At 46.4% G+C, this 14983-nt stretch overlaps 1 protein-coding gene across 1 annotated transcript in view; it reads left to right on the top strand.

Moving 5' to 3' along the window:
* Positions 1-14758, top strand: part of LOC137324929 (ADAMTS-like protein 2) — a 330648-nt gene extending 315890 nt beyond the window's left edge. The window contains exon 19 of the mRNA XM_067989619.1: positions 14179-14758. Coding sequence (XP_067845720.1) covers positions 14179-14294 — 116 coding nt within the window. The 3' untranslated portion in view covers positions 14295-14758. The remainder of the gene's footprint in view (positions 1-14178) is intronic.
* The last annotated feature ends 225 nt before the right edge of the window (positions 14759-14983 follow it).

Raw genomic sequence — 14983 nt, 5'->3', positions numbered from 1 at the left:
CACCCCCAGGGACCTATATCACCAATCTAATACACTCCCATGGACTTATATCACCAATCTAATACACCCCCATGGACCCATATCACCAATCTAATACACCCCCAGGGACCTATATCACCAATCTAATACACTCCCAGGGTCCTATATCACCAATCTAATACACCCCCAGGGACCTATATCACCAATCTAATACACTCCCAGGGTCCTACATCACCAATCTAATACACTCCCAGGGACCTATATCACCAATCTAATACACTCCCAGGGACCTATATCACCAATCTAATACACTCCCAGGGTCCTACATCACCAATCTAATACACTCCCAGGGACCTATATCACCAATCTAATACACTCCCAGGGACCTATATCACCAATCTAATACACTCCCAGGGTCCTACATCACCAATCTAATACACTCCCAGGGACCTATATCACCAATCTAATACACCCCCAGGGACCTATATCACCAATCTAATACACTCCCAGGGTCCTACATCACCAATCTAATACACTCCCAGGGACCTATATCACCAATCTAATACACTCCCAGGGACCTATATCACCAATCTAATACACTCCCAGGGACCTATATCACCAATCTAATACACTCCCAGGGACCTATATCACCAATCTAATACACCCCCAGGGACCTATATCACCAATCTAATACACCCCCAGGGACCCATATCACCAATCTAATACACCCCCATGGACCTATATCACCAATCTAATACTCCCCAGGGACCCATATCACCAATCTAATACACTCCCAGGGACCTATATCACCAATCTAATACACCCCCAGGGACCTATAACACCAATCTAATACACCCCCAGGGACCTATATCACCAATCTAATACACTCCCCAGGGACCTATATCACCAATCTAATACACCCCTATGGACCTATATCACCAATCTAATACTCCCCCAGGGACTTATATCACCAATCTAATACACCCCCAGGGACCTATATCACCAATCTAATACACCCCCATGGACCCATATCACCAATCTAATACACCCCCATGGACTTACATCACCAATCTAATACACTCCCATGGACCGATATCACCAATCTAATACACCCCCAGGGACCTATATCACCAATCTAATACACCCCCAGGGACCTATATCACCAATCTCATACACCCACATGGACCTATATCACCAACCTAATACACCCCCAGGGACCTATAACACCAATCTAATTCACCCCCATGGACCGATATCACCAATCTAATACACTCCCAGGGACCTATATCACCAATCTAATACACTCCCAGGGACCTATATCACCAATCTAATACACCCCCATGGACCTATAACACCAATCTAATACACCCCCATGGACCTATATCACCAATCTAATACACTCCCAGGGACCTATATCACCAATCTAATACACCCCCAGGGACCTATATCACCAATCTAATACACTCCCAGGGACCTATATCACCAATCTAATACACCCCCATGGACCTATATCACCAATCTAATACACCCCCAGGGACCGATATCACCAATCTAATACACCCCCAGGGACCTATATCACCAATCTAATACACCCCCAGGGACCTATATCACCAATCTAATACACCCCCAGGGACCTACATCACCAATCTAATACACTCCCAGGGACCCATATCACCAATCTAATACACCCCCAGGGACCTACATCACCAATCTAATACACTCCCAGGGTCCTATATCACCAATCTAATACACCCCCAGGGACCTATATCACCAATCTAATACACTCCCAGGGTCCTATATCACCAATCTAATACACTCCCAGGGACCTATATCACCAATCTAATACACTCCCAGGGACCTATATCACCAATCTAATACACTCCCAGGGACCTATATCACCAATCTAATACACTCCCAGGGACCTATATCACCAATCTAATACACCCCCAGGGACCTATATCACCAATCTAATACACCCCCAGGGACCCATATCACCAATCTAATACTCCCCAGGGACCCATATCACCAATCTAATACACTCCCAGGGACCTATATCACCAATCTAATACACCCCCAGGGACCTATAACACCAATCTAATACACCCCCAGGGACCTATATCACCAATCTAATACACTCCCCAGGGACCTATATCACCAATCTAATACACCCCTATGGACCTATATCACCAATCTAATACTCCCCCAGGGACTTATATCACCAATCTAATACACCCCCAGGGACCTATATCACCAATCTAATACACCCCCATGGACCCATATCACCAATCTAATACACCCCCATGGACTTACATCACCAATCTAATACACTCCCATGGACCGATATCACCAATCTAATACACCCCCAGGGACCTATATCACCAATCTAATACACCCCCAGGGACCAATATCACCAATCTCATACACCCACATGGACCTATATCACCAACCTAATACACCCCCAGGGACCTATAACACCAATCTAATTCACCCCCATGGACCGATATCACCAATCTAATACACCCCCATGGACCTATATCACCAATCTAATACACCCCCATGGACCTATATCACCAATCTAATTCACCCACATGGACCTATATCACCAAACTAATACACCCCCAGGGACCTATATCACAAATCTAATTCACCCCCATGGACCGATATCACCAATCCAATACACTCCCAGGGACCTATATCACCAATCTAATACACTCCCAGGGACCTATATCACCAATCTAATACACCCCCATGGACCTATAACACCAATCTAATACACCCCCATGGACCTATATCACCAATCTAATACACTCCCAGGGACCTATATCACCAATCTAATACACCCCCAGGGACCTATATCACCAATCTAATACACTCCCAGGGACCTATATCACCAATCTAATACACCCCCATGGACCTATATCACCAATCTAATACACCCCCAGGGACCTATATCACCAATCTAATACACCCCCAGGGACCTATATCACCAATCTAATACACCCCCAGGGACCTATATCACCAATCTAATACACCCCCAGGGACCTATATCACCAATCTAATACACTCCCAGGGTCCTATATCACCAATCCAATACACCCCCAGGGACCTATAACACCAATCTAATACACCCCAGGGACCTATATCACCAATCTGATACACCCCCAGGGACCTATATCACCAATCTAATACACTCCCAAGGACCTACATCTGCAATCTAATACACCCCCAGGGACCTATATCACCAATCCAATACACTCCCAGGGACCTATATCACCAATCTAATACACCCCCAGGGACCTATATCACCAATCTAATACAACCCCAGGGACCTATATCACCAATCTAATACACCCCCAGGGACCTATATCACCAATCTAATACACTCCCATGGACTTATATCACCAATCTAATACACCCCCATGGACCCATATCACCAATCTAATACACCCCCAGGGAACTATATCACCAATCTAATACACTCCCAGGGTCCTATATCACCAATCTAATACACCCCCAGGGACCTATATCACCAATCTAATACACCCCCAGGGACCCATATCACCAATCTAATACACCCCCATGGACCTATATCACCAATCTAATACACCCCCAGGGACCTATATCACCAATCTAATACACCCCCAGGGACCTATATCACCAATCTAATGCACCCCCAGGGACCCATATCACCAATCTAATACACCCCCATGGACCTATATCACCAATCTAATACTCCCCAGGGACCCATATCATCAATCTAATACACCCCCATGGACCTATAACACCAATCTAATACACTCCCCAGGGACCTATATCACCAATCTAATACTCCCCAGGGACCCATATCACCAATCTAATACACCCCCAGGGACCTATAACACCAATCTAATACACTCCCCAGGGACCGATATCACCAATCTAATACTCCCCAGGGACCCATATCACCAATCTAATGCACCCCCAGGGACCTATAACACCAATCTAATACACTCCCCAGGGACCCATATCACCAATCTAATACACTCCCATGGACTTACATCACCAATCTAATACACTCCCAGGGACCTATATCACCAATCTAATACACCCCCATGGACCTATATCACCAATCTAATACACCCCCAGGGACCTATATCACCAATCTAATACACTCCCAGGGACCTATATCACCAATCTAATACACCCCCAGGGACCTATATCACCAATCTAATACACCCCCAGGGACCTATAACACCAATCTAATACACCCCAGGGACCTATATCACCAATCTAATACACCCCCAGGGACTTATATCACCAATCTAATACACCCCCATGGACCCATATCACCAATCTAATACACTCCCAAGGTCCTATATCACCAATCTAATACACCCCCAGGGACCTATATCACCAATCTAATACACCCCAGGGACCTATTTCATCCAATCTAATACACTCCCAGGGACCTATATCACCAATCTAATACACCCCCAGGGACCTATATCACCAATCTAATACACTCCCAGGGTCCTATATCACCAATCTAATACACCCCCAGGGACCTATAACACCAATCTAATACACCCCAGGGACCTATATCACCAATCTAATACACCCCCAGGGACCTATATCACCAATCTAATACACTCCCAAGGACCTACATCTGCAATCTAATACACTCCCAAGGACCTACATCTGCAATCTAATACACCCCCAGGGACCTATATCACCAATCTAATACACTCCCAGGGTCCTATATCACCAATCTAATACACCCCCAGGGACCTATATCACCAATCTAATACACCCCCATAGACCCATATCACCAATCTAATACACTCCCAGGGTCCTATATCACCAATCTAATACACCCCCAGGGACCTATATCACCAATCTAATACACCCCCAGGGACCTATATCACCAATCTAATACACCCCCAGGGACCTATATCACCAATCTAATACACTCCCAAGGACCTACATCTGCAATCTAATACACTCCCAAGGACCTACATCTGCAATCGAATACACCCCCAGGGACCTATATCACCAATCTAATACACTCCCAGGGACCAATATCACCAATCTAATACACCCCCAGGGACCTATATCACCAATCTAATACACCCCAGGGACCTATATCACCAATCTAATACACCCCCAGGGACCTATATCACCAATCTAATACACTCCCAAGGACCTACATCTGCAATCTAATACACTCCCAAGGACCTACATCTGCAATCTAATACACCCCCAGGGACCTATATCACCAATCTAATACACTCCCAGGGTCCTATATCACCAATCTAATACACCCCCAGGGACCTATATCACCAATCTAATACACAGCCATGGACCCATATCACCAATCTAATACACTCCCAGGGTCCTATATCACCAATCTAATACACCCCCAGGGACCTATATCACCAATCGAATACACCCCAGTGACCTATATCACCAATCTAATACACCCCCATGGACCTATATCACCAATCTAATACTCCCCCAGGGACTTATATCACCAATCTAATACACCCCCAGGGACCTATATCACCAATCTAATACACCCCCATGGACCCATATCACCAATCTAATACACCCCCATGGACCTATATCACCAATCTAATTCACCCACATGGACCTATATCACCAAACTAATACACCCCCAGGGACCTATATCACCAATCTAATACACCCCCAGGGACCTATATCACCAATCTAATTCACCCCCATGGACCGATATCACCAATCTAATACACCCCCAGGGACCTGTATCACCAATCTAATACACCCCCATGGACCCATATCACCAATCTAATACACCCCCAGGGACCTATATCACCAATCTAATACACTCCCAGGGTCCTATAACACCAATCTAATACACCCCCATGGACCCATATCACCAATCTAATACACTCCCAGGGACCTATATCACCAATCTAATACACCCCCATGGACCCATATCACCAATCTAATACACTCCCAGGGACCTATATCACCAATCTAATACACCCCCATGGACCCATATCACCAATCTAATACACTCCCAGGGACCTATATCACCAATCTAATACACTCCCAGGGTCCTATATCACCAATCCAATACACCCCCAGGGACCTATAACACCAATCTAATACACCCCAGGGACCTATATCACCAATCTAATACACCCCCATGGACCCATATCACCAATCTAATACACCCCCAGGGACCTATATCACCAATCTAATACACCCCCATGGACCCATATCACCAATCTAATACACCCCCAGGGACCTACATCACCAATCTAATACACCCCCAGGGACCTACATCACCAATCTAATACACTCCCAGGGTCCTATATCACCAATCCAATACACCCCCAGGGACCTATAACACCAATCTAATACACCCCAGGGACCAATATCACCAATCTAATACACCCCCAGGGACCTATATCACCAATCTAATACACTCCCAAGGACCGACATCTGCAAACTAATACACCCCCAGGGACCTATATCACCAATCTAATACACTCTCGGGGTCCTATATCACCAATCTAATACACCCCCAGGGACCTATATCACCAATCTAATACACCCCCAGGGACCTATATCACCAATCAAATACACTCCCATGGACCTATATCACCAATCTAATACACCCCCAGGGACCTATATCACCAATCTAATACACTCCCAAGGACCTACATCTGCAATCTAATACACCCCCAGGGACCTATATCACCAATCTAATACACTCCCAGGGTCCTATATCACCAATCTAATTCACCCCCAGGGACCGAAATCACCAATCTAATACACCCCCAGGGACCTATATCACCAATCTAATACACTCCCATGGACTTATATCACCAATCTAATACACCCCCATGGACCCATATCACCAATCTAATACACCCCCAGGGACCTATATCACCAATCTAATACACTCCCAGGGTCCTATATCACCAATCTAATACACCCCCAGGGACCTATATCACCAATCTAATACACTCCCAGGGTCCGACATCACCAATCTAATACACTCCCAGGGACCTATATCACCAATCTAATACACTCCCAGGGACCTATATCACCAATCTAATACACTCCCAGGGTCCAACATCACCAATCTAATACACTCCCAGGGACCTATATCACCAATCTAATACACTCCCAGGGACCTATATCACCAATCTAATACACTCCCAGGGTCCTACATCACCAATCTAATACACTCCCAGGGACCTATATCACCAATCTAATACACCCCCAGGGACCTATATCACCAATCTAATACACTCCCAGGGTCCGACATCACCAATCTAATACACTCCCAGGGACCTATATCACCAATCTAATACACTCCCAGGGACCTATATCACCAATCTAATACACTCCCAGGGACCTATATCACCAATCTAATACACTCCCAGGGACCTATATCACCAATCTAATACACCCCCAGGGACCTATATCACCAATCTAATACACCCCCAGGGACCCATATCACCAATCTAATACACCCCCATGGACCTATATCACCAATCTAATACTCCCCAGGGACCCATATCACCAATCTAATACACTCCCAGGGACCTATATCACCAATCTAATACACCCCCAGGGACCTATAACACCAATCTAATACACCCCCAGGGACCTATATCACCAATCTAATACACTCCCCAGGGACCTATATCACCAATCTAATACACCCCTATGGACCTATATCACCAATCTAATACTCCCCCAGGGACTTATATCACCAATCTAATACACCCCCAGGGACCTATATCACCAATCTAATACACCCCCATGGACCCATATCACCAATCTAATACACCCCCATGGACTTACATCACCAATCTAATACACTCCCATGGACCGATATCACCAATCTAATACACCCCCAGGGACCGATATCACCAATCTAATACACCCCCAGGGACCTATATCACCAATCTAATACACCCACATGGACCTATATCACCAACCTAATACACCCCCAGGGACCTATAACACCAATCTAATTCACCCCCATGGACCGATATCACCAATCTAATACACTCCCAGGGACCTATATCACCAATCTAATACACTCCCAGGGACCTATATCACCAATCTAATACACCCCCATGGACCTATAACACCAATCTAATACACCCCCATGGACCTATATCACCAATTTAATACACTCCCAGGGACCTATATCACCAATCTAATACACCCCCAGGGACCTATATCACCAATCTAATACACTCCCAGGGACCTATATCACCAATCTAATACACCCCCATGGACCTATATCACCAATCTAATACACCCCCAGGGACCGATATCACCAATCTAATACACCCCCAGGGACCTATATCACCAATCTAATACACCCCCAGGGACCTATATCACCAATCTAATACACCCCCAGGGACCTATATCACCAATCTAATACACTCCCAGGGACCCATATCACCAATCTAATACACCCCCAGGGACCTACATCACCAATCTAATACACTCCCAGGGTCCTATATCACCAATCTAATACACCCCCAGGGACCTATATCACCAATCTAATACACTCCCAGGGTCCTATATCACCAATCTAATACACTCCCAGGGACCTATATCACCAATCTAATACACTCCCAGGGACCTATATCACCAATCTAATACACTCCCAGGGACCTATATCACCAATCTAATACACTCCCAGGGACCGATATCACCAATCTAATACACCCCCAGGGACCTATATCACCAATCTAATACACCCCCAGGGACCCATATCACCAATCTAATACACCCCCATGGACCTATATCACCAATCTAATACTCCCCAGGGACCCATATCACCAATCTAATACACTCCCAGGGACCTATATCACCAATCTAATACACCCCCAGGGACCTATAACACCAATCTGATACACCCCCAGGGACCTATATCACCAATCTAATACACTCCCCAGGGACCGATATCACCAATCTAATACTCCCCCAGGGACTTATATCACCAATCTAATACACCCCCAGGGACCTATATCACCAATCTAATACACCCCCATGGACCCATATCACCAATCTAATACACCCCCATGGACTTACATCACCAATCTAATACACTCCCATGGACCGATATCACCAATCTAATACACCCCCAGGGACCTATATCACCAATCTAATACACCCCCAGGGACCAATATCACCAATCTCATACACCCACATGGACCTATATCACCAACCTAGTACACCCCCAGGGACCTATAACACCAATCTAATTCACCCCCATGGACCGATATCACCAATCTAATACACCCCCATGGACCTATATCACCAATCTAATACACCCCCATGGACCTATATCACCAATCTAATTCACCCACATGGACCTATATCACCAAACTAATACACCCCCAGGGACCTATATCACAAATCTAATTCACCCCCATGGACCGATATCACCAATCCAATACACTCCCAGGGACCTATATCACCAATCTAATACACTCCCAGGGACCTATATCACCAATCTAATACACCCCCATGGACCTATAACACCAATCTAATACACCCCCATGGACCTATATCACCAATCTAATACACTCCCAGGGACCTATATCACCAATCTAATACACCCCCAGGGACCTATATCACCAATCTAATACACTCCCAGGGACCTATATCACCAATCTAATACACCCCCATGGACCTATATCACCAATCTAATGCACCCCCAGGGACCTATATCACCAATCTAATACACCCCCAGGGACCTATATCACCAATCTAATACACCCCCAGGGACCTATATCACCAATCTAATACACCCCCAGGGACCTATATCACCAATCTAATACACTCCCAGGGACCCATATCACCAATCTAATACACCCCCAGGGACCTACATCACCAATCTAATACACTCCCAGGGTCCTATATCACCAATCCAATACACCCCCAGGGACCTATAACACCAATCTAATACACCCCAGGGACCTATATCACCAATCTGATACACCCCCAGGGACCTATATCACCAATCTAATACACTCCCAAGGACCTACATCTGCAATCTAATACACCCCCTGGGACCTATATCACCAATCCAATACACTCCCAGGGACCTATATCACCAATCTAATACACCCCCAGGGACCTATATCACCAATCTAATACAACCCCAGGGACCTATATCACCAATCTAATACACCCCCAGGGACCTATATCACCAATCTAATACACTCCCATGGACTTATATCACCAATCTAATACACCCCCATGGACCCATATCACCAATCTAATACACCCCCAGGGAACTATATCACCAATCTAATACACTCCCAGGGTCCTATATCACCAATCTAATACACCCCCAGGGACCTATATCACCAATCTAATACACCCCCAGGGACCCATATCACCAATCTAATACACCCCTATGGACCTATATCACCAATCTAATACACCCCCAGGGACCTATATCACCAATCTAATACACCCCCAGGGACCTATATCACCAATCTAATACACCCCCAGGGACCCATATCACCAATCTAATACACCCCCATGGACCTATATCACCAATCTAATACTCCCCAGGGACCCATATCATCAATCTAATACACCCCCATGGACCTATAACACCAATCTAATACACTCCCCAGGGACCTATATCACCAATCTAATACTCCCCAGGGACCCATATCACCAATCTAATACACCCCCAGGGACCTATAACACCAATCTAATACACTCCCCAGGGACCGATATCACCAATCTAATACTCCCCAGGGACCCATATCACCAATCTAATGCACCCCCAGGGACCTATAACACCAATCTAATACACTCCCCAGGGACCCATATCACCAATCTAATACACTCCCATGGACTTACATCACCAATCTAATACACTCCCAGGGACCTATATCACCAATCTAATACACCCCCATGGACCTATATCACCAATCTAATACACCCCCAGGGACCTATATCACCAATCTAATACACTCCCAGGGACCTATATCACCAATCTAATACACCCCCAGGGACCTATATCACCAATCTAATACACCCCCAGGGACCTATAACACCAATCTAATACACCCCAGGGACCTATATCACCAATCTAATACACCCCCAGGGACTTATATCACCAATCTAATACACCCCCATGGACCCATATCACCAATCTAATACACTCCCAAGGTCCTATATCACCAATCTAATACACCCCCAGGGACCTATATCACCAATCTAATACACCCCAGGGACCTATTTCATCCAATCTAATACACTCCCAGGGACCTATATCACCAATCTAATACACCCCCAGGGACCTATATCACCAATCTAATACACTCCCAGGGTCCTATATCACCAATCTAATACACCCCCAGGGACCTATAACACCAATCTAATACACCCCAGGGACCTATATCACCAATCTAATACACCCCCAGGGACCTATATCACCAATCTAATACACTCCCAAGGACCTACATCTGCAATCTAATACACTCCCAAGGACCTACATCTGCAATCTAATACACCCCCAGGGACCTATATCACCAATCTAATACACTCCCAGGGTCCTATATCACCAATCTAATACACCCCCAGGGACCTATATCACCAATCTAATACACCCCCATGGACCCATATCACCAATCTAATACACTCCCAGGGTCCTATATCACCAATCTAATACACCCCCAGGGACCTATATCACCAATCTAATACACCCCCAGGGACCTATATCACCAATCTAATACACCCCCAGGGACCTATATCACCAATCTAATACACTCCCAAGGACCTACATCTGCAATCTAATACACTCCCAAGGACCTACATCTGCAATCTAATACACCCCCAGGGACCTATATCACCAATCTAATACACTCCCAGGGACCTATATCACCAATCTAATACACCCCCAGGGACCTATATCACCAATCTAATACACCCCAGGGACCTATATCACCAATCTAATACACCCCCAGGGACCTATATCACCAATCTAATACACTCCCAAGGACCTACATCTGCAATCTAATACACTCCCAAGGACCTACATCTGCAATCTAATACACCCCCAGGGACCTATATCACCAATCTAATACACTCCCAGGGTCCTATATCACCAATCTAATACACCCCCAGGGACCTATATCACCAATCTAATACACAGCCATGGACCCATATCACCAATCTAATACACTCCCAGTGTCCTATATCACCAATCTAATACACCCCCAGGGACCTATATCACCAATCGAATACACCCCAGTGACCTATATCACCAATCTAATACACCCCCATGGACCCATATCACCAATCTAATACACTCCCAGGGTCCTATATCACCAATCTAATACACCCCCAGGGACCTATATCACCAATCTAATACACCCCCATGGACCTATATCACCAATCTAATACACTCCCAGGGACCTATATCACCAATCTAATACACCCCCAGGGACCCATATCACCAATCTAATACACCCCCAGGGACCTATATCACCAATCTAATACACCCCCATGGACCTATATCACCAATCTAATACACCCCCAGGGACCTATATCACCAATCTAATACACCCCCATGGACCTATATCACCAATCTAATAAACTCCCAGGGACCTATATCACCAATGTAATACACCCCCAGGGACCTATATCACCAATCTAATACACCCCCAGGGACCTATATCACCAATCTAATACACTCCCAGGGACGTATATCACCAATCTAATACACCCCCAGGGACCTATATCACCAATCTAATACACCCCCAGGGACCTATATCACCAATCTAATGTACTCCCACGAACCTACATCACCAATCTAATACACACCCAGGGACCCAGGACCTACATCTCCAGGACCGGATGAAATGTATCCCAGGCTGTTAAAAGAAGCAAGGGAGGAAATAGTGGAGGCTCTGACCATCATTTTCTAATCCTCCCTGGCCACAGACATGGTGCTGGAGGATTGGAGGACTGCTAATGTTGTACCGTTGTTCAAAAAGGAAGAAAAGGATAGACCGAGTAAATACAGGCCAGTCAGTCTAACCTCGGCAGTGGGCAAATTATTGGAATCAATTCTGAGGGACAGTATAAACCGTCATTTAGAAAGGCACGGATTAATCAAGGACAGTCAACATGGATTTGTTCAGGGAAGGTCGTGCCTGACTAACTTGCTTGAATTTTTTGAGGCATTTACAAGGAGGGTCGATGAGGGTAGTGCTTTTGATGTGTTCTACATGGATTTTTGAAAGGCTTTTGACAAGGTCCCACATGGCAGACTGGTCAAAAAAGTAAAAACCAATGGGATCCAAGGGAAAGTGGCAAATTTGATTCAAAATTGGCTCAGTGGCAGGAAGCAAAGGGTAATGGTCGACGGGTGTTTTGTGACTGGAAGGATGTTTCCAGTGGTGTTCCACAGGGCTCAGTACTAGGTCCCTTGCTTTTTGTGGTACATATATGATTTAAACTTAAATGTAGGGGACACGATTAAGAAGTTTGCAGATGATCAAAAATTGGCCGTGTGGTTGATAGTGAGGAGGAAAGCTGTGGACTGCAGGAAGATATCAATGGACTGGTCAGGTGGGCAGAAAAGTGGCAAAATGGAATTCAATCCAGAGAAGTGTGAGGTAATGGATTTGGGGAGGGCAAACACGGCAAGGGAGTACGAAACGGTGTAGAAGGAGAAGGGGACCTTGGCGTGCATGTCTACAGATACTTGAAGGTAGCAGGACAGGTCAATAAGGTGGTTAAGAAGGCATACGTCACCAATCTGATACACCCACAGGAGCTGCATCACCAATCTAATACACCCCCAGGGACCTGCATCACCAATCTAATACACCCCCAGGGACCTATATCACCAATCTAATACACCCCCAGGGACCTATATCACCAATCTGATACGCCCACAGGAGCTACATCACCAATCTAATACACCCCCAGGGACCTGCATCACCAATCTAATACACTCCCAGGGAACTACATCACCAATCTAGTGTTGGGGGCGGGGAGATCCGAGGTGGGAGTTTATGTGATGGAACTTCCTGTAATACGTCCAACCAGAGTTGGCAACCTTAGTGGGGAGGGCGGGGGGGGCGTTGCTCGTGTGAGGGGGTCGATGCCTAGTGAATCGGTGTCTGGTTCCCATTGTTAAATTTCCACCTCCATCCTTTTGCCTTGCAGATGACAACTGTCAGGATAAAGTGACGGCCAACTGCGCACTGGTGTTGAAGGTGAAGCTGTGCACACACTGGTACTACAGGAAGGCCTGCTGCAGATCCTGCAAGAACAGGGCATAGTGCCACCGACAACCCTCAGGGCTGCAGATCCTGCAGGGGACTAATAGGAAATACACAGTCCACGTTCCGGGAGCGGTGGGATGGGGGGAGTGGAGCTAATAACCAATCCCATTCAGAGTGTACAAGCAACACTGCTACATTTCTTTGAATGCCCCAGATGCCGTATGCCCCTGTCCACAACTATATTTGTTTTGACGTGACTAGAATTACCGCCATCCCCGTTCCCTCTCTCCTCCCCTGCGCTGAAAGGATGGCGGGTTAGTTCCGCATTATTTCGCCCCCCCCACCACCCCCGCCCTGAACTCCGCCTGCTCCCAAGACCTGCCCGGATCCCGGGGCCGCCACCCTCAGGCCCGGGGCTGGAGACACGGACCCATTCGGGTGTCTCGGTCACTGAGCGGGAGTGCGAGCTTCATTCCAGGGCCTTTCCCCCACTTCCCCTCCCCACCCCCCACCTCCCCTCCCCCCTGGCGTACCTTCCAAAATGGCCAGTCTTCCTGCTCTCCCGCAGCGGACTCGCCCCCATAAACAAAGTGTGCGTGGCGTTCAATCCCAGCGATCGTCCGTCTCTTAAGGAGAGGAGGGAAAATAAGTTACTTAAAGTTGGTATTTGGTTCTGTGGGTATTACAGGGAGGTTGGCGGGGGGTGTGCGGAGGGCATAGGGGCAACAGCCATCCGCGAGTTTCCA

Source organism: Heptranchias perlo, chromosome 9, assembly GCF_035084215.1.
Source record: "Heptranchias perlo isolate sHepPer1 chromosome 9, sHepPer1.hap1, whole genome shotgun sequence".
NCBI classification, from domain to species: domain Eukaryota; kingdom Metazoa; phylum Chordata; class Chondrichthyes; order Hexanchiformes; family Hexanchidae; genus Heptranchias; species Heptranchias perlo.
Note: the sequence above shows the minus strand (reverse complement) of the source record. Positions and strands in the feature narration are given on the sequence as shown.